Source organism: Macaca mulatta, chromosome 3, assembly GCF_049350105.2.
Source record: "Macaca mulatta isolate MMU2019108-1 chromosome 3, T2T-MMU8v2.0, whole genome shotgun sequence".
Classification (NCBI taxonomy): Eukaryota; Metazoa; Chordata; class Mammalia; order Primates; family Cercopithecidae; genus Macaca; species Macaca mulatta.
Genome location: NC_133408.1, coordinates 144,652,543 through 144,678,944, shown reverse-complemented (window position 1 = coordinate 144,678,944; position 26,402 = coordinate 144,652,543). Strand labels below are relative to the sequence as shown.

The following is a 26,402-nucleotide window of genomic DNA, read 5'->3' as shown; positions in this document are numbered from 1 at the left end:
CATGATTTTAATAGGTGGTATATGAAATTATGTACACAGGTTAAAATTACCAATTTTGTATTTTTCAAGCTGTACTACAAGAGGACAGGGTGTAGTACAATAGATCCCACTTATTCACAGGGGATACATTTCAAGACCACCAAAGCATGCCTGAAACTGCAGATAGTACTGAACCCTATACATACAGCGCTGTTTTTTCCTATACATATGTAACTGTAACAAAATCGAACAATTATAACCATGTACTGTAATGAAAGTTACGTGAATGTGATATCTCTCTCAAAATACCTTAATATTTTGAACCTCAGTGGGTAACTGAAACCTGGGAAAGCAAACCTGCAGATAAGGAGGGACTACTATACATTTAAATTTGGTGATTACATGGAGTTTATCCGGGAAGATGTTATTACTGACTCGTCTTACTGCAATCTGATAAATATACATGATACCGAGTCTAGGTGAGCATCTTAAATCTGAAACGCTCCAAAATCCAGAACTTTTTGATAGCCAACATGGTGCTCAAAGGAAATGCTCATTGGAGCATTTCAGATTTTTGGATTTGGGATCTTCAACTGGTAAGTGCAATGCAAATATTTCAAAATATTAACCCTGGAAAATTTCTGGTCCTGGAAAAGTAATATGGTTTGGAAGTCGATCTTGTCACAGGTGGAGATTTAAATCAGTTTGACTAAGTTTCTCAAGAGTAGTATGCCACCATCTTCATTCTACCTAGTTTTAGTTGTCCCTCTTTCTCACTTTTTGATTTGACATTATCTTTCTGACTACTGATGTTAATCTAACCAATATAAATCAAGACTAGGAAGATTAAAGGTGATTCATTTTTAACTTTTCAAGACCAAATATAATATTAATACTTGGGGGTGGGGAACTCTACTAATTGCTTAGGAATCCTAGGATGCATGATTTTTCATTCTGCTTATTTGACTACCTCAAAAAATTCTTTAATGCAAACATCAAAGCAAATGTACCAATTAGAAGTAACAATTGCGATGACTTGGAGAGCTATGGGTCAGGAGCCAAGGATTTTTAGATTTTAATTTCGTATCCTTTTGAAATACCAAATTAAAGACATTTATACTTTCAAGTTTTCCACATTTTATTCCCATGAAAAATACTCGGTTTCATATCCACCTTAATGGCAGATGGCAGAATATATTAAAATGGACATAAAAACTTTGAAGTATTCTTCATTTTACTATAGCATACTAATAAGCAAAACCAGGACCAAAAATGGATTCCAAGTAAGTAAGCCAATATACATATATATTTTCTAAGTTCCACCAAGTTTAACATGGAGTATACAATTCTCTCTTTTTTGTGGAGATGGAGTTTCGCTCTTATTGCCCAGGCTGGAGTGCAATGGTACAATCTCGGTTCACTGCAACCTCCGCCTCCCAGGTTCAAGTGATTCTCCTGCCTCAGTCTCCCAAGTGGCTGGGATTACAGTCGCATGCCACCATGCCCGGCTAACTTTTTTGTATTTTTAGTAGACACGGGGTTTCATCATATTGGCCAGGCTGGTCTTAAACTCCTGACCTCAGGTGATCCACCCGTCTCGGCCTCCCAAAGTGCTGGGATTACAGGCGTGAGCCACCGCGCCCAGCAAATATCCAATTTTCTTCTGGCATCTAGAAATGAGGATGTTCTAAGATCCACTAACTTTGTCAGCATTTATAGAAAAATATATATTTAAAGTAGCCCCATATAAATGTTTATAAACAGAATTCAATCTGAATAAAAGTATTGTATTTATGGGCAAACAACAAACCCCCACTGGTTTTCTGTTTTTGTTTGTTTTGTGACAGGGATCTCACTCTGTCATCACCTAGGCTGGAGTGCAGTGGTAGGATCACAGCTCAGTGCAGCCTTGACCTCCTAGACTCAAGTGATCCTCCCGCCTCAGCATCCTGAATAGCTGGGACTACAGGCATGCGCTGTCAAATCTGTCTAATTTTTTAAATTTTTTGTACAGATGAGGTCTCGCTATATCGCCCATGGTGGGTCTCTTAACTCCTGGGCTGAAGTGATCTTCCCACCTCAGCCTCCCAAAGTGCTGGGATTACAGATGTGAGCTACCATGCCTGGCCTATGATTTTTTTTTATTTCATTTTTTCTCCAAAGTGGTCGCGACAGCCCTTAAAGCCAGTTATAAAAGAGGTTCCTCCCACCAGACACTTGCCACACACAGAAACAAGTAATACTCTAAATTGGTTTCCTAAAAATTCCCAGCACAAGGCTGTGTCAGTTGAAGAATAAACAGAACAGTACTAAAAATCAATACTCAATAAAGAGCCATAGGTAACTTGAAAAGGCACATATAACATATATAATCGAATCTCAAAAAAGGTTCAAGATAATCCCTTTAGGTACAATAATTTCTCCTTTATAAACCCCTCCAATATTTTCTATTTTCTTTTCTTCTAATACTACCTTGTCTCGACAGACCAGTGTTCCTGAAATCCTAAGGCTATGAAACTGTTCTTCATTGTTTTCAGAATTCTGAGTATCAATAATTCATCAATATTAGAAAACTATCAAGGTGATAAAAACAGGCACATATTAAGTAGGTCAACAATGATCAGACTTTTGTTGTTGTTGTTGGAGACAGAGTCTCGCTCTGTCGCCCAGGTAGCTCGCTGCAACCTCCACCTCCTGGGTTCAAGCAATTCTCCCACCTCAGCCTCTTGAATAGCTGGGAATATAAGCGCATACCACCATGCCCGGCTAATTTTTGTATTTTTAGTAGAGATGGGGTTTCGCCGTGTTGACGAGGCTGGTCTCGAACTTCTGGCCTCAGGTGATCTACCCACCTTGGCCTCCCAAAGTGAGTGATGTGAGCCACTGCTCCCAGTCAACAATGACCAAACTTTCAAACATCTCACCCTTAAATATGTGACATGAGATTCCATGGAATACAACATGAAAACCCGGAAAACAGGACACAAAGGAGCATACGAAGTAAAGGGGAATGGGGAGCACCTATCATAAGGCCATCAGTCAGTTTGTAAAGTCACTTTCAAATTTTAGGGCATGGAAAGTATATCATGATATGTTCTTAACTGGCTGATATATCCAATGCTAAATTACCTTGACTGACAGATCAAATGCTAAATTACCATAATTTGTGAGAAAATACCTTGTCCTAATTTTTACATTGATAAAGTATTTGTAAATAGTACAAGGAATATACATCCTAAATTTATTTTAATGAGAACCTTACTGTATGATAGCAGTGTGAGAATATAGAAATAGCTACCAGTGGTCAGTTTTGTTTTTTTTGCATAAGCAATTTATTTGGTGCTATAAGGTTTAAAGTTCTGTTTTTATTATATTTCAAATCATGAAAGGATACATTTAGCTAAGAAAAGACATTCTGAACAATAATTGTGGCATTAAAATTTATTAATAGTTCATTGTGGAATTATTAAAATATTAATAGTTATTACTTCCAAAATGTTATTTCTTAAATGTCATACATTCTTAAATCTCTAATGAACAACCAACAAAAATACAAGATTAGTGACATTTATTTAAATGGTAATGATCAAACCAAATAAAAATGCTCAATGGCACATCATTTGCTAACTTCAAAGAATAGCGTGAAAGCCCATGTAAAGGCAGCAACAATTACCATATGCAGAGCAGCTGTCACTAAGCCCAAACTAGTAGCTTCCCAACTTACCATCTTCCTTTTCCTTTCTGCAATCTGCTCCTCTGATTCCATTTCTACTTCATTACTAACAGGAGTTTTTTCTTCTATATCATCAATAAAATCTGGTTCCTGAAAAATGGAAATGACTTCTTTATACAAACTATTATTCCATCTATACAACCAGTGACATTAAAATATTTTAATGTCTTTCAACCACAAGAAATTCAACATACAAATATCATCAGCCTACTTAAATTCATTTAAGAAATTTAGAACTGGTTTCCTAATTCAAGATGCTTTTCAAAATCATGCAATCAAATACTTTTGCTTTTTAAATTTTAGCCAATCAAGTTTTTATCAATATAGGTCAAATACGGTAGCACGGCCTTATATTTATAGAGTTCCCAAAACATAAATCTATACATTATTTCAGAAAAACCTGCAAATACCCAGTGCTCAATAAGTGTGTGTTCAGTTGAAAGTTTAAGGTAAATCATTTCTAGAAGATAGGGCCCTGGAAATGAGCAAAACCTTACTTAATTTTCACATTTTAATTATCCCTCCTAACTGTTTTTTGTTTATAGAGGACATATAACAATATATTTACTGGTGGGGCAGATAGACTTTGGCCAAACTCTACCCCCAAAATTACCTTATATGTTCTTAGTGAATTTTCTCTCAAAAATTTTATTTGCTGTTATTGTGACATGCTTATAGAATTGATAAGATTACCTGCATCCACATGTTTAAGGAAAGAAAATTTTGCAGCTTAAGACTTTAAATAAAAACATTTATTATGAACATAAAGTGCCAGCTAGAAGATTTTTTTAAAGTTATCTAGTCTTAGGATAATCTTGTCCGCAATTCTGCAAGGATTTGCTGGCTGTGCTGTTTCTTAATAATTCAACAAATATTGTACAAATTCTAGCAGAACCTATATTTTACACTTATGAATACTTCATTAAATGACAGAATGGACTTAAAAATACTTTAAACAATTATACATATAACAAAGAAGAGGATAAAATATGACAGATTATTTTCTTTTGTTTATTCAATTTCATTGAGAGCAGAGTTCAATACCTGATTATTTGATACTGATAGTCTCAATGGAGAAAGCTTTCTTTGTTTAGTTTCTGGGCTCTTCATTTTGTTGGTTGTTCCTTCACAATCCAAAGTAATATTCTGATTTTGTGTATCTTTTTCTTTTGAAATATCTTTGTCTTTTTTTCCTTTTTTCCGTCTGGTCTCATAACCACTACTGATATTTTCCATGGATTCAGAACTACGTTTTAGAACAGGGCACTCTGGGTTTTCTTTGAGGCATGCACAGTCCACCTTGTACTTACTGGAAAGATAACCAATTAAATATTTATTTCAAAATATAAAACAAAACTGGGAAATTTCTAATCCATTTTAAGCTGCAACTCCAGAAAATTGTATGCAATTATTAATTATAAGCAATCCTTTTTAGTAATTTACATTCCTAGTTAACTACCACAAAAATTTTTTTTCATTAAAATAATGTAATAATTAGATGTTGATTTCTGACCAGATATTAGGCCTTCAATCATAAGTATAACTGGTACAGGTTGAGCATGCCTTACCTGAAATGCTTAGGACCAGAAAGGTTGTGGATTTTGGAATGTTTACATATATATAATGAGATATCTTGGGGAATGAGACCCAGATCTAAACACAAAATTCACTCGTGTTTCATATAGGCTAAAAGTAATTTTACACACTGTATTACACTGTATTTAATAATTCTGTGCCTGAAACAAAGTTCTGACTGCACTTTGACTGTGACCTGTCATATGAGGTCAGGTATAGAATTTTCTACTTGTGGCATCATGTCAGTGCTCAAAAAGTTTAGGATGGCCAGGCGCAGTGGCTCTCGCCTGTAATCCCAGAACTTTGGGAGGCCGAGGCAGGCAGATCACTTGAGACCAGCCTGGCCAACATGGTGAAACCCCGTCTCTACTAAAAATACAAAAATTAGCTGCGCATGGTGGCAGGCACCTGTAATCCTGGCTATGTGACAGGCTAAGGCAGGAGAATCGCCTGAATTCAGGAGGCAGAAGTTGTAGTAAGCCAAGATCGTGCCACTGCATTCCAGCCTGGGTGACAGAGTGAGACTCTGTCCAAAAAAAAAAAAAAAAACCAAAAAACAAAAAAAGTTTAGGATTTTGGATTTCAGATTTTTGCATGAGGGATGCTCAACATGTAATATGTTACAGAAGAAGAAAAAAACAAATACATCAGAACTTTGAGTCTTTTAAAGCAAAATGATACTGTGGATTACACAAAACATTAAGGCAGAAACCATAATTACTTCAGTGTCCCAGAGTGCTATATAAAATACTGATTTGCAATGTGACCTACATAAAAAACTCTAGGTATAACAAATACTAAACCTGAACTAGTTTGTCTTATCCTTTAAGGAATGATAACAACAACCAGGTTTCTTTAAAAAGCTACCTTGATAAAATTTAATGTTTCCTTTTCACTATACTAAGTGTTCCCTCTTTCAAATGGAAGCCTATCTCATCTTCACAATAATGATATTACTCCCATTTTACAAGTGAGATTAAAACTCACTGAGGATTAGCATCTTGTCCAACGTTACACAGTTAATATGTGGAAGGGACGGCATTTAGATCCAGGTCTGTATGACTCTCAGGCGCATGTACTTTTCATTTCGATATTTCTCAACTCTGACCACTTTATCTTTAGTTCATCTCTAGGATATAGGCCAAATGCCCAAACCTCAGTTAAACAATAATACAAATCTCCCACTCTGCATGTTTTAAGTAGTTGAATGTTTGTTCACAATAAGAACAATTTACTTATTAAGTGTCTAATATTCCTAACTCATTTACTTTTAAAACTGCTAGAAAGATTCAAATCCAACTTCCTAATTCTGTGAACCAGGGATAGAATTCAAACATTTATGGTCCTACCTCCAGCCTCCCAAATCAGGTATTAACAGATACTAGCTTGAAACTCGTTCTAGATGTTTGATTTTAGGACAACAGAACTACAAACAACGATGGCAACAGCTTTTGTTTATTAAGCACCTAAGGTGAGTATTATTATTCTTCTCATATACTTGAGGTAATGCAGCACAAAGTGATGAAGAAATTGGTCCAAGGTTACGTAGTAAGAGACCAACCCAGGATTTGAAACCAGACAGATTACATTCTTAACCTCTATGGGATATGCAATCCCACAAAGCATTGAGCAAAAAACTATGCTAAATCTCCTACCTTCTAGGGGAGAAAGAGCTAAAATGATATGATAAATCTGACTGCAATAATCAGTAGAAAGGGATACTAAAGGAAGAGGGATTTCACCAAGAGAAAACATAATGAACATTTTAAAAACTGCATTTAAAAAGAATATCACACAAAGTATAAAAATATATAGAAGAAGAAGAACTGAATTGAACTGCTTATAACCCAAAAGACTACAGAATATATAAAGAACTTATGGAAAAAAAAAAAAAAAGCAAGAAAACAACTACCCAAAAGAAAGATGGACAGATGATACGGTCAGGCAATTCACAAGAGAGAAATCCAAATGACAATATAGAAAAATACCTCTGAGAGGCCGGGCGCGGTGGCTCATGCCTGTAATCCCAGCACTTTGGGAGGCTGAGGCGGGTGGATTGCCTGAGCTCAGGAGTTGAAGACCAGCCTGGGCAACACGGTGAAACCCCGTCTCTACTAAAATACAAAAAATTAGCCAGGCGTGGCAGTGTGCGCCTGTAGTCCCAGCTACTTGGGAGGCTCAGGCAGGAGAAACGACTGAACCCAGGAAGTGGAGGTCGCAGTGAGCTGAGATCGTGCCACTGCACTCCAGCCTGGGTGACAGAGCGAGAGACTCCATCTCAAAAAAAAAAAGAAAAGAAAAAGTCCTCTGGGTTCATGAATAATCAAGAAAAACGGTAAATAAAAATATTAATATAAAGATATACCACTCCACATGAGCTAGCATACATATTATATGCTAATATATAGCATATATATGCTAATATATATTTTATTATGTAACATAATTATATTATACCATAAAATATATATGCTAATAGATAATATATATTATATATACGCTAGCTCATGTGGAGTGGCATATACTATATTATATATAATATTTTATATATAATATTTTAATACATTTTCATATGTCATATATATTTTATTTTATATATATTTTATTTTTATTTTATTTTATTTTTATTTTTATTTTTTTTTTTTTGAGACGGAGTCTCACGCTGTTGCCCAGGCTGGAGTGCAGTGGCGCGATCTCGGCTCACTGCAAGCTCCACCTCCCGGGTTCCCGCCATTCTCCTGCCTCAGCCTCCTGAGTAGCTGGGACTACAGGCGCCCGCCACCGCGCCCGGCTAATTTTTTGTATTTTTAGTAGAGACGGGGTTTCACTGTCGTCTCGATCTCCTGACCTTGTGATCCGCCCGCCTCGGCCTCCCAAAGTGCTGGGATTACAGGCTTGAGCCACCGCGCCCGGCCTATATATTTTATTTATTTATGTATTTATTTTTGAGGTGGAGTCTCACTGTCACCCAGGCTAGAGTGCAGTGGTGCAATATCGGCTCACTGCAACCTCTGCCTCCCAGGTTCAAGCAATTCTCCTGTCTCAGCCTCCTGAGTAGCTGGGATTACAGATGTGTGACACCACACCTGGTTAATTTTTATATTTTTAGTAGAGATGGAGTTTCACCATGTTGGCCAGGCTGGTCTCGAAACTCCTGACCTCAAGTGATCCGCCCACCATGGCCTCCCACAGTGCTGGGATTACAGCCATGAGTCACAGCAGCTAGCATATATTTTTAAAGTCTTAGAGTAAAGAAGTACAGCAAGGCACTAAATACTTAGGAAACTGGTGCAAGTTTCTTAGACAGAAATTCACTCACATCTGGCAAAAACTCATGCTGTGCACATTCTACAACCCAGCAATTCCACTCCTATGTCCCTACCATGGAGAGAATATGTACATACTATGTTCCTTCCTACATGTACACACATGCAGACATGTTCAGAAAGCCCTAGGAGCATTATTTTGTCAATATAAAGGTCAATAGTGAAATGGATAAATACCATAGGCAGTGAAAATAAATTAACTATAGGTATACACAATGCAGGTTAATCTCACATAATGCAAAAGAATACAGCAAGTTACAATTTACATAAAAGTTTAAAAATATACAAAATTCTAGACACTATTTGCCAACAAATACAGACATAGTAAAATGTTAAAGAAATCAAATTAAAGGGCTGGGTGTGGTGGCTCATGCCTGTAATCCCAGCACTTTGGCGGCCGAGGCAGGCAGATCATGAGGTCAAGGGATGGAGACCATCCTGGCTAACATGGTGAAACCCTGTCTCTACTAAAAATACAAAAACAAAACTAGGCGTGGTGGCGGGTGCCTATAGTCTCAGCTACTGGGGAGGCTGAGGCGGGAGAATGGCGTGAACCTGGGAGGCAGAGCTTGTAGTGAGCTGAAACCGCGCCACTGCACTCTAGGAGACAGAGCGAGACTCCGTCTCAAAAAAAAAAAAAAAAAAATCAAAGATAGCAGTTAGTGAAGGAGGGAAGACAGATGCAATGTGGCTGCTAAAAGTAAGGGGCTTCAATGGATAATGTTTTAATTTCTTAATTTGAGAAGTACATGGGTTTGTATTATTATTTTATTTTATTTTATTTTTGAGATAGTTTTGCTCTTGTTGCCCAGGCTGGAGTGTAGTGGCACAATCTCAGCTCACTGCAACCTCTGCCTCCCGGGTTCAAGCAATTCTCCTGCCTCAGCCTCCCAAATAGCTGGGATTACAGGCATGTGCCACCATGCCTGGCTAATTTTGTATTCTTAGTAGAGATGGGGCTTCACCATGTTGGCCAGGCTTGTTTTGAACCCCTGACCTCAGGTGATCCGCCCGCCTCAGCCTCCCAGTGTGCTGGGATTACAGGCATGAGCCACTGCACCTGGCTGGGTGTTTGTATTATTATTTACATTTTTCTATTACATTTTTAAAAACTGAAACAAGTTTCCATACTGCTGACCCTTGAACAACACAAGTCTGAACTGTGCACATATACTTATACATGGATTTTTTTCAATACATATATTGGAAAAATGTTTGGAAATTTACAATTGCAACAATTTGAAAAACAGATGAACTACATAGCCTAGAAATATAAAAAATTAAAAAAGAAAAAGGTATGTTAAGAATGCATATGCATGTAGATAGCAGTCTATTTTATCATTGATTACCATAAAATATACACAAATTATAAAAAGTTAAAATTAATCAAAACCTATGCATACACATAACAGACCTTACGTGGTGCCATTCACACTCCAGAGACATGTAAAGATGTATTATTAAATCATAACTATATAAAAGTAACTCTAGTACATTCTGTACTACTATAATAATTTTGAAGCCACCTCCTGTTGCTATTGTGGTGCCTCAAGTGTTGGGGGTATCTATGTAAAATGCCATGTGACACATGCCAAGGAGCAGTTCATCCCTCAGTAAATTGTGTATGGCAATAAAAAGTGATCTCTTGTGGTTCTCACGAATTCTTCAGTCTTTAGTGCAATACAGTAATTTTGGTTTTTTTTGAGACAGAGTCTTGCTCTGTCGCTCAGGCTGGAGTGCAGTGGTCCGATCTCAGCTCACTGCAACCTCCACTTCCCGGATTCAAGCAATTCTTTTGCCTCAGCCTCCTGAGTAGGTGGGATTACAGGGGCCCACCACCATGCCGATAATTTTTTGTATTTTTAGTAGAGATGGGGTTTCACCATGTTTGCCAGGCTGGTCTTGAACTCCTGGCCTCAAGTGATCCGTCCACCTTGGCCTCCCAAAGTGCTGGGATTACAGGTGTGAGCCACTGCACTTGGCCAATACAGTATATTTTGAGCAACACCTGTGACCTATACAAAGTGCCACTAGTGATGCTGGAAGTGCTCCTGAGAAGCAAAGAAGTTATGACATTGCAAGAAGAAGTTGAATTGCTAAAAATGTACAGTAGATTGAGGTGTGCAGCTGTAGTTCTCCACCATCTCAAGATAAATGAATTCAGCATAAGTACCACTGTAAAAAATAATAATAAAAGGAAATTCGGGAGCCATCACTGCAGCTGGGCCACAGAATGTGAAAACTATGCACTTTTTGCAATATACCTTTTTATCTTGTATTGCAAATGAAGTTTTTATGTGGGTGCATGTGTGCTATATAAGAAAGACATACCTATAGACCCTAATATGTTTCTAGAAAAAGTGAAGTCATTAAATGACAACATAAAACAAAAGGAATATGAAAGATCTAAAGTTGGAGCATTTAATGCCAGTAATGTATGGTTTGATGATTTTAAAAAGAGGTTTAGCTTAATAGGTAAAGCTACTTCTGTGGACTAAGAGGCAGCAGATGAGTTCCCAGACACCATTAAGAAAATCATTGAGGAGAAAGAATATCTGCCTGAAAGGTCTTTTAATGCAGATACAAATGTCCTATTCTGGGGGGAAAAAAGTCATAAAAAGACATTTATTAGTAAGGAAGAGAAGGAAGCACCAGGATTTAAGGCAGGAAGGGACAGATTAACTCTACTGTTTTGTGCAAATGCATTTGGGTTTATGATCAGGACTGCCCTTATCTATAAAGCTGCTAAACCCAAGCCTTGAAGGGAAAACAAACGCCAGCTGCCAGTCTTTTGGTTGTACAACAAGAAAACCTGGATGAGATCCCTTTTTCTGGATTGGTACCATTGATGCTTTGTCCCTCAAGTCAGACAACAGGTAGCCAGGAAGGGACTGCCTTTTAAATGTCCTGATATTGGGCAATGCCCCTGCCACCCAGAACACTATGAGTTCAAAGCTAAGGGTATCAAAGTGTCTCTAATTCAGCCTCTACATCAGGGAGTGATAATGGCCTTTAAGGCTCATTAGACGCAGTACTCTATGGAAAAGACTGTCAATACTATGGAACAGAACCCTGAAAGAAGATCATGAAAGTCTGGAAGGATTATACCATCGAAGATGCCATCATTATAGAAAAAGCTGTGAAAGCCATCATGCCCAAAACAATAAATTCCTGCTGGAGCGAACTGTGTCCACATGTTGTGCACGACTTCACAGGATTTACAACAGAGCCAATCAGAAAGATCATGAAAGAGATCATGGGTATAACAAAAAAAAGGTGGGAATGAGGGAAGAATACACATACGGATCTTAGAGAAATTCAAGAGCTAACAGACACTACAACAGAGAAATTAACAGAAGATGCCTGATGGAGATGATTGCTTCCAAACCAGTGCCACATGATGAGAAAGAAGATGTAGAAAAAGCAGTGCCAAAAAACAAATTTACATTCAACAATCTGGTAGAAGGGCTCCATTTTTTTCAAGACTGTTTTTTACTTTTTTTATGATATGGACTCTTCTTTGATACGGGCACTGAAGCTAAAGCAAATGATGGAAGACTGGCACCATATAGAAACATTTTTAGAGAAATGAGAAAGCAAAAATGCCAGGCAGAAATTACTAATGTGTTTTCATAAAGTTATACCATATGTGCTTCCCTCTCCTGCCTCCCCTTCTCTCTCTGTCACCCCTGACACAGCAAGAGCAACCCCCACCCTTCCTCCTCAGCCTACTCAACATGAAGATGAGGATGAAACCTTTACGGTAATCCACTTACACTTAATGAACAGTAAATTTATTGTATCTTCCTTATGATTTTCTTAAAAACATTTTCTTTTCTCCAGCTTAATTATAAGAATACAGTATATGACATACAGAGTATGTGTTAATTGTCATTGGTAACACTTCCAGTCAACCGCAGGCTATTAGCAAAGTTTCTGGGGGGTCAAAACGTGTAAGCAGATTGTGGACTGTGCAGGCAGTTGGCGCTCCAACCCCGTATTGTGCAAGGGCCAACTGTACTGAGATTTATCATTAGATTTTTACTAGTGTTTCAGAAAAATAGTTCTTAAGAGTTTCTTTGCAGGATCTCCAACAAACCCTTTAATTTATATTGCAAAGAAAATTTTCTTCTGTTCTGAGGGGCAAAAGAGAAATTATTCATTCATACTGATTAACCAAATAAACTGTATGAATAAAACTGTATCCTCTAGAAGAAAAACATTCCCACATAAACAAGGTCAGTGTTGTATGGCTGAATTAGGATCACTTGTTATAATTACTGTGAACATTTATATTACAATAATAATTAAGGAAAATGTAGAAATGAAAAGTAGCAATGATCTAATAGAGGCTGATATTAAACTTCTGGTTTTCAAGTATTTTTAACTGATTCATGATAAATAAAAATAAAAAGCTATAAAAGTAATGACAATACCTCAATTATTACAGGGACATTATGGAACTATTTTCAAACAACAGATGACATTTATAGACTTGAACTTACCAATTCCCATAGTCAAAATCAAAGGCAATAGTAATTTCAGTTCCCTTTGGAATACTTTGTATAGAATAAATATAAAGATGTATGGTTCCATCTTGAATTTCATGCCTCACCTGTAAGTTAAAATGATCGTACATTACCATAAATTACTTTCTGCCTTCAGAAGGATCAGCCTACAATTTTGAAAATTATTCTTTTCAAAGTATTTCACAAACACAACCTGGAAAATATGTCTAATGACAAGGCTTATAACTATCTATCAGTGGTTATCAACTGGGAAGGTTTTTCAATCATACACTGCTACCCACTGCCACCCCAACCCCTAGAGCCCACAATGTGACATCAAAAAAAAAAAAACAATACTATATTTCATCAATTCCTATTTTTATTTTTATTTTTAGAGATGAGTCTTGTACTTTTGCCCAGGCTGGAGTGCAGTGGCGCGATCTCGGCTCACTGCAAGCTCCACCTCCCGGGTTCACGCCATTGTCCTGCATCAGCCTCCCGAGTAGCTGGGACTACAGGCGCCCACCACCACGCCTGGCTAATTTTTTTTGTATTTTTAGTAGAGATGAGTTTTCACCATGTTAGCCAGGATGGTCTCGATCTCCTGACCTCGTGATCTGCCGGCCTCCCAAAGTGCTGGGATTACAGGCGTGAGTCACCACACCCGGCCTCATCAATTCTTATTTTTCACTTTTTAGCAAATCTGAAATCAGGAGTCTTATAAGTGGTGGCATCTTAGGGTTCTGTTGTTGTTGTTGTTTTGAGACAAAGCACTCTGCCATCCAGGCTGGAGTGCAGTGATGTGATCTCAGCTCACTGCAACCCCGCCTCTTGGGTTCAAGTGATTCTCCTGTCTCAGCCTCCCGAGCAGCTGGGACTACAGGTGCATGCCACCACACCTGGCTAATTCGTGTATTTTTAGTAGAGATGGGGTTTCACCATGTTGGTCAGGCTGGTCTTGATCCACCCACCTCTGCCTCCCGAAGTGCTGGGATTACAGGTGTGAGCCTGGCTCACTGGGATTACTATGCCTGGCCTTCTTAGGTTTGATGAATGCAGTAATGGTTGAGCAAATGCTACTTTTCTATGACAAGACACTATTCTAGAAACTTTACATGTGTCAACTCCTTCAGTCTTCATATCACCTTTTTACAGATAAAACTGAGGTTACAAAGCTAGTAAGTCACAGAGAAGAAATAGATTTAAGTCTGGTTCCAAAATCTGTACTCTTAGCGCGGTGCAGCAGCGCATGCCTGTAATCCCAGCTACTCTGGAGGCTGAAGCAGAACAAACACTTGAGTCCAGGAGTTCCAGGCCAACCTGGGAAACATGGCAAGATCCTGTCTTTTAAAAAAAGAAAAGAGAGAAAAAACAAAACAAAACAAAAAAAACCCACATTCTTGGCTGCAACATTATGTAATTATAAAACTAAAAATCTTCATTTTGACATGTAAAAAACGTGACTTTCTACTCCACACTAAAATATAACATTAAAAATTTTACAGTAGAACATACAAAACTCTACTTTAGATTTTTTAGCTCTGTCATCTAACTTAAATCATAGCACATATTGACTCATAAACAGAGCTTCCAAGATAGAAGGAAAGTCGTCTGGTATTAGGCTGGACCTGGTGGCTCATGCCTGTAATCCTAGTACTTAGGGAAGCCGAGGCAGGAGGACTGCTTGAACACAGGAGCTCCAGACCAGCCTGGACAACATAGGAAGACCCCAACTCTACAAAAAAACTAAAAAATCATTAGTTGGGCATGGTGGCATGCGCCTGTGTTCCCAGCTACTCAGGACTCTGAGGTGAGAAGATAACTTTACCTCCTAAGGGCCCAGGAAGTTGAGGCTCCAGTGAGCCATGATTGCGCCTCTGCACTCCAGCCTGGGCAAGACCCTGCCTCAAAAATAATAATAATAATAATGATTTTAAAAGTCCGGGCAGGCTCCCAGCACTTTGGGAGGCCGAGGCAGAAGGATCACTTGGCCCAGGAGTTGGAGACCAGCCTGGGCAGTAAAATCAGACTCCATCTCTGCAAAAATTTAAAACATTAGCTGCCAGCTACTCGGGAGGCTGAGGCAGGAGAATGGCGTAAACCCGGGAGGCGGAGCTTGCAGTGAGCTGAGATCCGGCCACTGCACTCCAGCCTGGGCGACAGAGCGAGACTCCGTCTCAAAAAAAAAAAAAAAAAAAAACCATTAGCTGGGCATGGTGGCACACGCTTGTAGTCCCACCTACTCAGAAAGCTGAGATGGGAGGATCACTTGAACACAGGCGGTCATGGAGGCTGTAGTGAGCTGTGCTCATGACACTGCACTCCAGCCTTGGAGACAGTGAGACCCTGCCTTAAAAAAAAAAAAATAAGAAACTCCAATATTTCCTCTTATAAGGATCATCATTTCTTCAACCTGCAAAGTAATTTTTAAGACTTCATAGCAGCCAGGCATGGTGGCTTACACCTGTAATCCCAGCATTTTGGGAGGCTGAGACAGGCAAATCACCTGAGGTCAGGAGTTCGAGACCAGCCTGGTCAACATGGTGAAACCCCATCTCTACTAAAAATGCAAAAAACAGCCAGGCATGGTGGTGTGCGTCTGTAATCCCAGCTATTTGGGAGGCTGAGGCAGGAGAATCACTTGAGCCCAGGAGGCGGAGGTTGCAGTGAGCTGAGATCATGCCATTGTATTCCAGCCTGGGCAACAAGAGTGAAACTCCACCTCAAAAAAAAAAAAAAAAAAAGACTTCATAGCCAGTATCACAGAAATTTTCACAAAATTACAGACTGGGCAGTATAAAATGCAACAGTTGGAAAGTGTCTCAGGCAATCTGAGTTTTGTGCTTACTGCTCAGATTTCAACATACCCCAAGCCCCCACATCTCTCCAAAAAATTTCTATAAGCTTACCTCTGCATTGGGTGTACAAGACCGCCTGATGAATCGAGCCTCATTCCCAAAAGTCCTTGCATCAACACACATTTCTAGTCCATGAAATTTAGAGTAGAATAACACAAAAGGGTATGGTCTACAAAGAAAGAGACATTATAAGCGATTAACATTTTCAGCTGAGCACGCTGGTTCACACCTATAATTCCAACACTTTGGGAGGCCAAGGCAGGTGGACTGCTTGAGCCCAAGAGATCAAGACCAACCTGGGCAACATGGTGACACTCCATATTTACAAAAAAAAAAAAAAAAAAAAAAAAGGCCAGGCATGGTGGTATGTGCCTGTAGTCCCAGTTAACTGGGAGGCTGAGGTGGGAGGATCACCTGAGCCCAGGATATCAAGGCTGCAGTAAGCCATGATTATGCCACTGCACTCCAACCTGGGTGATAGAGCGAGACTCTGTCTCAAAAACAAACAAATAAAAGTCAATGTTTTAGTGTAATAATCTCCTGTTACTCTTCAGAGGAAAAGTGATGAAGAAATTTAAGAACACAGAGTCTAGGAAACTTCTAAAACACAGTCAAGCCAAGATTTGAATATAGCCAGTCTGACTCCAGAATTCACTCTTATCTTATGCTAGTTTATGCTATTAAGATTTTTACCTGCCCCATAACCTCACCTAAATCAAAGGCAATTAATCGAAGGTAGAAATTCCAATTTACAAAGAAAGATAAAAAGAGAGTGACTACTGCATTCACGGGATTAATTTGATGTCTTTAGAGTTCATATTTCCTGGTGCATTTAAAAGTATCTGTCTTATACCCTGTTTCAGATCAAATCTGCTACATAACAGGGAGAAATTGCTGTGTATCTTTCATATCTTAAGTAAATACTCAAGTTATAAACAATAAATGTTTTTGATAATTGTAGGACACAGACTAGGAATGTTCTCCTCCTACGGATATGAACGTACTTCTAGACTACAGGGAAGTAACGCCTATTAGAGAATCATATTAATTCTGCATACAAATTTCAAACCAAAGAAGAGGCCTCCAATACCATTCCAATACCAACAAAGTAGGTATTGAAAGTGGTGGCAATAATGTAGGACCCAATCTAACACTGTCTAATAAAGAGGAAGGGGCTTCTCCTATGGTTACCATGGTCTTTCTCGGTTCTGGCTATTACATTATGAGGAATTATCATGAGTCCCAGATGGAAAGGGTTCCTTGTAACCTCAATAAATCAGAGTTCCTGACTGATATCCTTCTATATCCAACCTATATTGCTGTTGGTTAATCTTTGAAGTAGATTGTTTTAGGATTTTCGGCAAGACAGACATGAGCAAGAGACTGAGGAATACATCTTTGCATTTTCTTATGTTGTTTTAGTTTATCATAGTTCAAAAATTATCATCAGTCACTGTTCAGCCACACTACAGCTTTAAATACTGAAATGATCATGTAGGAAAAAAATACACATAATCACAACATCTAGGTAAAACAGCCAAATATTCAGTATTTACCTATAGGAAATGAACATGGGAAAATAAATGAATATACCTTTTAAAGAAATACCCATTTGCTTCAAACTGTTCTCTCAACATAAACTTCCCTCTGTATTCAATGATAAGTGCATCCGGAGGCAAATCTTTTGCAGATTTAAGAATTTTCTTATTCTTTTGTATATGGCTCTAAAATCAGAGTAAATGTTGAGATTATTATAAACTTGCTTGTTTTCAGTTTAACTAAAAATACACAATATAAAACTATTTTACAATTTTTGGACAAATGACGTATTTACCTCTACAGGAGGTTTGAAGAGCAAACTGTTAGTATTCAAATCTGATTTATTCATCTCTTTTTTGTCATTTCCATTGCCTAATCTCAGAGCTATTCTTTGTGCCTCCCTCTGAACACCCTCACTATACTGGTTGTTATTTGCTTCTTCATATCGATCCATCCATGCTTTGATCTTTGTCTCCCATCCAAAATTTGAACCATCAGATGAAGGATCAATCTCTGGAGCTGAACCCTAAAATCATAAACTGACCATTAGTATCTGGACTTATGGACTTACACACACACACACACACACACACAATTAATGGCAATCTATATAAAAGAACATAATATAAACTAGAAACTGCTGTTTAATGGTTTCTTTTCCAGAAATGTGGAATAATAAATAATTATGTCTTATATCACAGGGACAAAAGATACACTGTAACATGCTCCCCACATCCTATTTAATGTGACAGTTTTAGAAATCTGTTACCCTTTTCTACCTAAGCCAGAAAGCTATAGTAACAGCATACAGCTGACCTCTGTGACCCCAAACAAACTTACGTTCTGGGGTCAGACAGAGGTGGGGAGCGTTCTCTCAGCAATTTTAGCATCTGAAAAACTGAGGACATACATTAATTAATTCAAGGTACTTTTTAGCTACCATCGATCATTCTGACTCGTTTATATTGATACAGTTGTTCTATGGTGAATTTATAGTATGACAACTGACTTGACTAACGCTCTAGAATCCCAACCATGCAAAAGAGCAAATTTTCAAGTTCCAAATATGATTCTGCATTCCTAAGTACAGTATAGTAATACTAAGTGGTATCAGAGACATGGATTGTAGTAATAAAGGAAATTCAAATTGCCCAAAATTATAAAATTAGAAATTGCTTACATACCTCCCCCTTTTGATTAATATTTTAACAGTGTTAACTACAAGACTAGTATATTACTCCAATTAGAACTAAGGTCCCACTCCTGGTAAAGATAATAGGCAATGATGTGGCACAAAATAAAGAGAGCATTAAGTAAAGATACAGACAAGCAAGCACTTAGCTCCTGAATAAATGACAGTTGATAACAACACCTTAAAATTAATGTACTTACCTTAACTCTTGATGACTTCCTAGATCCTTCACGAAATGCCTAAAACAAACAAGGAATTTTAGTTTTCTAAAAAACTGGACATAATTAATACTTAAGAATCAATTGGTTCATTGAAACTTAACTGAAGTGTCATAACGAAAAATTTGGTAACCAAGAAAGCTGACACTAGGAGAATGTTTAATAAAGGCATCTACTAAAATACTTTTCTAATAAAAACAGAATATGGTTGAGAGTGGTGGCGGGCACATGTAGTCCCAGCTACTCAGGAGACTGAGGCAGGAGGATCACTGGAGCCCAGGAGTTTGAGGCCATAGTGTACCATGACAGTCTATGAATAGCCACTGCACTCCAGCCTGGGCAACATAGCAAGGTCCTGTCTTAAAAAAAAAAAAAAAAGTATATAGACTATATAGAATATAAAAATCTGTATATAATATAATGCAAAGACAAAAATTTCCAAATATGCCGGGCGCGGTGGCTCACGCCTGTAATCCCAGCACTTTGGGAGGCCGAGGCGGGCGGATCACAAGGTCAGGAGATCGAGACCACGGTGAAACCCCGTCTCTACTAAAAATACAAAAAATTAGCCGGGCGCGGTTGTGGGCGCCTGTAGTCCCAGCTACTCGGGAGGCTGAGGCAGGAGAATGGCGTGAACCCGGGAGGCGGAGCTTGCAGTGAGCCAAGATCGCGCCACTGCACTCCAGCCTGGGCGACGGAGCGAGACTCCGTCTCAAAAAAAAAAAAAAAAAAAAATTTCCAAATATTCTCTGTATTCAATATTACAACAGTGGAAAAATATTTCTGATTAAAATTGGGAAGGTATTAGAAATATAATTTTGTTGAAGTGATAAGACATGTTTTGGAAGGGAGTAAAAGAATATTACTTTAATTCTCTAAGCAACTAGCAAGTAATATTTGAGCCCATAATGGGCCTTAAGTAATATGCACTGTGGTAGACAGAGCTGTATTTATTCAATAAATATGTACTGCGAGCCGACTCATCTGCCTCATCTGAAGGATGTATTTAAGACTTAATTCCTATCCCCCTCAACACCTGAACTCCATTTAGAGTGACTAACAAATATAAACCTACAGCTAGCAATATAGATCCAAATAAATAAATTTGTGTGTAGACAATTTACAAGAGAGCAAGGTTTAAAAAAAAAAAGGAGGCAAAGAACCATTATGTAAAACATGGGGAAGAAAAGCTAAGTGGACTATGTCAGACAGACAAGTGAAAGGAATACAATCCTGGTAGTACAGAAAACTATGAAGGCTTTCTACTTTATTTTCGCTTCTGTATTTCAGTGACTAATCTCATCAAATGATTTCAAAGTAGTTTGCAAAGTTTCTTCTCTAATCTGCTTCAATCTTTAAAACACGTTAAAATGTTCAAGTTTAATTGTTTAAAAATAAAAAACTTTTGCTAGATCCTGCCACCTTTTTAGCTACCATCGATTATTTTCACTCTCCTGCCTCTCCTATAAAATTCAGTTCCCTATCCACTATCCTATCCACTCACCTAAAAACAAGCAAAAATGTACCTTTTTACATTTTGAAATGTGTTGTTCTTTCTCCCCACTTTTTTTCCTTCTTTTATCATTAACTTTGGAAACTCTTGAAGCAGTTAAAGTAATTGATGTTGGAGTATGCTGAAATGCAGTATATAATTCCACAGGAACCTCATCACCACTCTCAGTTGCACTGGTATCACCATCTTCAATCAAAGACAAAATAAAAATTATCACACATTTAATACTTCTATTTTAAACAATGAAATAAAACAGCATTCCACATGACAAAGTATTGTCATCTCCATCTTTCTAAATAAGCACGTTTTTTAACTTGTTCACTCACCTCACTTATACATTTACATGCAAAGCACAAATATGATTTCTTACACATTAAACTACAAAGGATCCAAAAGCCTGGTAACACACTCTGGTGGTGTGCCTGTGGAAAACAGGCACTCTCATGCATTGCCAGTGGAAATTTGAAATTCCCTACAAAGGTCAATTCAGCCATATCTAGCAAAATTATATATGACCCAGCCATCTCATATTAAAGATCTAGCCAAAGATAAAACAGCAAAAGTACAAAAAGACTTATGCAAGAGGGTCTTGCTGAGGATAGTGTTTTTAATAACAAAAATAAAACAAAGCAGAAATAATGAAAACAATCCAAATCTCTATCAAAGAGGAATAGTTGAATAAATTATGATTATTTAAAACCAGGTGTACTGGTATCAACATGATTAAGATAAAATAAAAATTGTGGCATATGCTACACAGAAGTTAGAAATTCTGTTCCTAAAAATGAAAGATGTACTATTCTACATGATAAACTAACGGATCATATCCTTCTGAAGAACAAACATATTTTACTTTTTTAAACCAACAGGTTAGCTATGTGCAGGAAAATTATGGCTGATTTAAATTATTTATTTTCCTCTCGTTTCCATTTTATTTCCTAAAGTACGTACATATTTATTCTATAATATGTGAAAAGAAATACTTAAAATCTATACCAGAGATTGCACACTATCTGTACAATCAACATTAATCAACAAGGTATTTACATTTAACTAACAATATGCAGACCATTTATTCTCTCAGTCACACGAATTTTAATTTATTGTAGGTCCTTTTTACCTACCTGACATATTTTCCCTTTTCCGGCGTTGTAGTAGCACTGCCCTCTCTTTATCCAAATTCCTACATTAAAAATTAGCATAATTATTTATCAAATACATGAAGCAGATCTGTCTTAAATGTGATAAACTTTGTAATTTAATGTTCTTAGTGAAAAACCAACAGTATAAAATATACACAATATCCCTTGCAATACAGTTTACGTACAATCTAATAGTAGCAGTGGATGCCAGATAGGTGACTCCATTTCACTCTGTTAAGACTTTTTTTTTTTCCAACTGGGTCTCACCCTGTCACCCAAGCTGGAGTGCAGTGATGCAACCACGGTTTGCTGCAGACTCAACCTTCCAGGTTCAAGGGATCCTCCCGCCTCAGCCTCCTGAGTAGCTGAGACTACAGGCCTGCGCCACCATGCTTGGCTAATTTTTTAATTTTTTGTAGAGATGGGTTGCCCAGGGTGGTGTTGAACTCTTGGATCAAGTGATCCTCCCACCCCTGCCTCCCAAAGTGCTGGGATTACAGGTGTGAGCCATAGTGAATGGCCAAGAAAATAATTTACTTAGGAAACTAGTATTTTTTTCAAACCGAACATTTAAAGCCAAAAGTCTGGGAAAAAACCAAATCCATAATGTTAACAATGTAATTAAAATCACAAATTAAATTTCTTAAAGTAAATGTATGACACTGAATTACACTGCCTGTTATTATTTTCACTTTTGAAATAAATACTGAACTTTTTTTTTTTTTTTGAGATGGAGTTTCGCTCTTGTTGACTAGGCTGGAGTGCAATGGCACAATCTCAGCTCACTGCAACCTCCGCCTCCTGGGTTCAAGCGATTCCCTGCTTCAGCCTCCCAAGTAGCTGGGATTCCAGGCATGCGCTACCACACCTGGCTAATTTTGTATTTATAGTAGAGATAGAGTTTCTCCACGTTGGTCAGGCTGGTCTCAAACTCCTGGCCTCAGGTGATCTGCCTACCTTGGCCTCCCAAAGTGCTGGGATTACAGGTATGAGCATTTAACAATTAAGTGAAATACTTCATTACCCTCTCCCTACCTCTACCTATGAACTACATCATCCATAGTAATTCTTTTACATTTCCCCCCCCCCAACTGTTTCATTATATATAGTTTAGAGGTCAGATAACAGATAATCCTCAGGTGGGAAAATAAGAGCTCTAGATTATTAGGATTTCTACAGACTTGTCTTAATGTCAACCAGGAAATATACCTATTCTAGCATCACAGATATAGAATAATAAACATCTCAAATAACTGCCCTCCTAATGGTAAGTATTTTTGGGTTTTTTTTTGTTTATTTATTTATCTTTTTTTGAGAAAGAGTCTTGCTCTGTCGCCTAGGCTGCCAGGCTGGAGTTCAGTGGCGGGATCTCACCAAGCTCCGACTCCCAGGTTCACGCCACTTGGCCGCCTAAGCCTCCCGAGTAGCTGGGACTATAGGCGCCCATCACCACACCCGGCTAATTTTTGTTTTTATATTTTTAGTAGAGACAGCGTTTCACCATGTTAGCCAGGATGGTCTCAATCTTCTGACCTCGTGACCCATCTCCCTGGGCCTCCCAAAGTGCTGGGATTACAGGCATGAGCCACCACACCCGGCCTCCTAATGGTAAGTTTTTAACCAACTTTACTGAATTCATCATCAGATATTTAACCCCATCAAAAATTATCTGGCAAAAGACTACTATCATAAAGTGAAACAAAACCACAGAGATATCTCACTCAAAGTAAGAGGAACGCACACCATAACTATGCTGAAATTACCATTTCTCACCTAAATTAAACTGGCAAAAATGCAAGTCTGTCAAATACTCTGTTGTGAGGCTTGGGAAAGCGGACATGCTTACCCATTACTGTTTGGAATTCAAAACTGCAGGCCGGGCGTGGTGGCTCACGCCTGTAATCTCAGCACTTTGGGAGGCCGAGGCAGGCAGATCAAGAGGTCAGGAGATCGAGACCATCCTGGCTAAGATGGTGAAACCCTGACCCTGGCTAAGATGGTGAAACCCTGACTCTACTTAAAAAAAAAAAATATATATATATATACACACACACACACACACACACACACACACACACACACACACACACAAATTAGTGGGGTGTGGTGATGCATGCCTGTAGTTCCAGCTACTCAGCAGGTAGAGGCACGACAGTGGCTTGAACCCAGGACGGGGAGGTTGCAGTGAGCCAAGATCGCACCATTGCACTCCAGCCTGGTGACACAGCGAGACTCTGTCTCAAATAAATAAATAAATAAATAAATAAAAACTGCACAGCTCCTACTGGAAGGAAATTTGACAATCTAACAAAATTTTATACATACGTTTATCACTATACTGAACAATCTCACTTATATCTACAACAAAAGACCCGAAACAACTCTAATGTCCACACAAAGTCAACTAGCTGAATAGAGTACAAAAAAGAAAATGCAGTACATTGAAGCTATATCAGTCCATGTCTACATGCTACTGTGATCTTCAGCATATATTTTTAAGAGAAAAGAAATGTGGTGAAGACTCTATAATATGCTACTGCTTATCTAAATAAGGAGGGAAATACCAATATATAGATACATATCTACATATAATAAGCAAGCAGGGATGAGTTAGACTTAACTTGCTTTACGTATTTGTCTACCTTGCTTTACATATTTGACTTTAGAAAGATAGAATACTTTGCTTTACATATTTGACTTCCGGTCTAACTTGCTTCATATTTGAGTTTAAAATGATAGAATACTTCTTTTTTTTTTTTTTTTTTTTTTTTTTTTTTTTTTTTTGAGACGGAGTCTGGCTCTGTCACCCAGGCTGGAGTGCAGTGGCGCGATCTCGGCTCACTGCAAGCTCCGCCTCCCGGGTTTACGCCATTCTCCTGCCTCAGCCTCCCGAGTAGCTGGGACTACAGGCGCCCGCCACCTCGCCCGGCTAGTTTTTTTTTTTTTTTTTTTGTATTTTTTAGTAGAGACGGGGTTTCACCGTGTTAGCCAGGATGGTCTCGATCTCCTGACCTCGTGATCCGCCCGTCTCGGCCTCCCAAAGTGCTGGGATTACAGGCTTGAGCCACCGCGCCCGGCCAGAATACTTCTTACATAATTATAAAGTATATAATTATAAAGGTAAATAAAATGTAAAAAACAATTCTGTTTTTGAGACAGGGTCTCCCTCTGTTGCCCAGGCTGGAGTGCAGTGGCACAATCAACTCACTGCAGCTTCAACCTCCCGGGCTCAAGCAATCCTCCTACCTCAGCCTCCCAAAGAGCTGGGACCTCAGACATATACCATCACACCCGGGTAATTTTTGTTTGTTTTTTTTTTTTTTTTTGAGACAGAGTCTTGCTCTGTCACACAGGCAGAGTGCAGCCATGTGATCTCAGCTCACTGTAACCTCTGCCTCCCAGGTTTAAGCAATTCTCGTGCCTCAGCCTCCTGAGTAGCTGGGATTACAAGCACCTGCACCATGCCTGGTTAAATTTTGTATTTTTTTTGTAGCAACAGTGTCTAGGCTGGTCTCAAACTCCTGACCTCAAGTGACCCACCCATCTCAGCCTCCAAAAGTGCTACAATTATAGGTGTGAGCCACTGCACCCAACCAACAATTCTTAAAAAACAAAAATTACTGATTACTCCTACATTTCTGGTAGGAATGTAAAATGGAATAGCCATTATGGAAAATAGTCAGACAATACCTTAAATACCTAAACATGCAACTACCATATAACCAAGCTGCTGCTCTCTTGGGCATTTAACCCGGGAGAGTGAGGGGGGGGGCGCTGGGGGGGGACTCAGGTTCACACAAAAACCTGTAAACAAATGTTCACAGAAACTTTATTTGTAATAGCCAAAAAAATAGAAACAACCCAAATGGCCTTCAATGGGTGAATAGGTTAAAGAAACTATGGTACATACATACTATGAAATACTATCCGCAATAAAAAACAATATCATGATACATCCAACAAATTGGAGGGCTCTCTAGAGAATCATGTTGGATAAAAAAGTCAATCGCAAAAGGTCACATACTGGGTCAAATGTATGTAACATTCTTGAAATGACAAAATTATAGAAATCGATTACAGAATAATAGTTGGCAAAGTTCAGGTGTAGAAGCTGGGTATGACTATAAAGGGCAGCATGACTCCTGACAGTGACAGAAATGTTCTATAAAGTGACTGCATTGATGCCAATATCCTAGTTGTGATATTGTATTAATAGTTATGCAAGATGTTAACACTGGAGCAAAACAGGTATAAGCTATCTAGGCTCACTCTACATTATTTCACAACTGCATGTGAATCTACAACTCAGAACATTTAATTTTTAAAAAATCAATAAAATTAATAACATAAACAACATAAGTGTGTATCCAGTTAGTGTTATAAACACAAAATTATTTCAAGAGACTTAAAACACAATATTGACTATAAAACCCTCGTATACTATGCCCTATGGGGGGGAAGTACTAAACTGTTTTACACAATCATATTGTTGGAGCTAGTGTTAGTGGTGTTGTTACTCCAAGACTATTATATTCTTGTGTAGGATTAAACAGTTAACCAATTGTGAGATATTCTAATTACATTATTCTCTGTATTGTTGACAACTAGGATAAACATGAAACAGCTACATAAAACTTGTATTCCTAAATTTCAATCGCAATTATCAGTATAAACTCATGTATTTTATCTTAAAGAAACAGATGAAACATACTACCTAGCTTTGTCTACTAAAAAGACTAGGAACAGTGACCAATCTAGTAGGAAAGGGCATGACTAGCTCTCCAATCCTGGTCTTGTAAGCTAACTCTGAATTTGGGGC

At 38.3% G+C, this 26,402-nt stretch overlaps 1 protein-coding gene across 6 annotated transcripts in view; it reads right to left on the bottom strand.

Moving 5' to 3' along the window:
• KMT2E (lysine methyltransferase 2E (inactive)) overlaps positions 1 to 26,402 on the bottom strand; it is a 101,395-nt gene that overhangs the window by 19,167 nt on the left and 55,826 nt on the right. For all 6 annotated transcript variants that reach the window (XM_028846155.2, XM_028846157.2, XM_015134638.3 and 3 more), the window contains 9 exons: positions 21,566 to 21,624; positions 20,455 to 20,627; positions 18,911 to 18,949; positions 17,814 to 18,044; positions 17,573 to 17,703; positions 16,031 to 16,148; positions 13,119 to 13,228; positions 4,757 to 5,021; positions 3,704 to 3,802 (listed from right to left, as the gene is read on the bottom strand). In XM_028846155.2, coding sequence (XP_028701988.1) covers positions 3,704 to 3,802; positions 4,757 to 5,021; positions 13,119 to 13,228; positions 16,031 to 16,148; positions 17,573 to 17,703; positions 17,814 to 18,044; positions 18,911 to 18,949; positions 20,455 to 20,627; positions 21,566 to 21,624 — 1,225 coding nt within the window. The remainder of the gene's footprint in view (positions 1 to 3,703; positions 3,803 to 4,756; positions 5,022 to 13,118; positions 13,229 to 16,030; positions 16,149 to 17,572; positions 17,704 to 17,813; positions 18,045 to 18,910; positions 18,950 to 20,454; positions 20,628 to 21,565; positions 21,625 to 26,402) is intronic.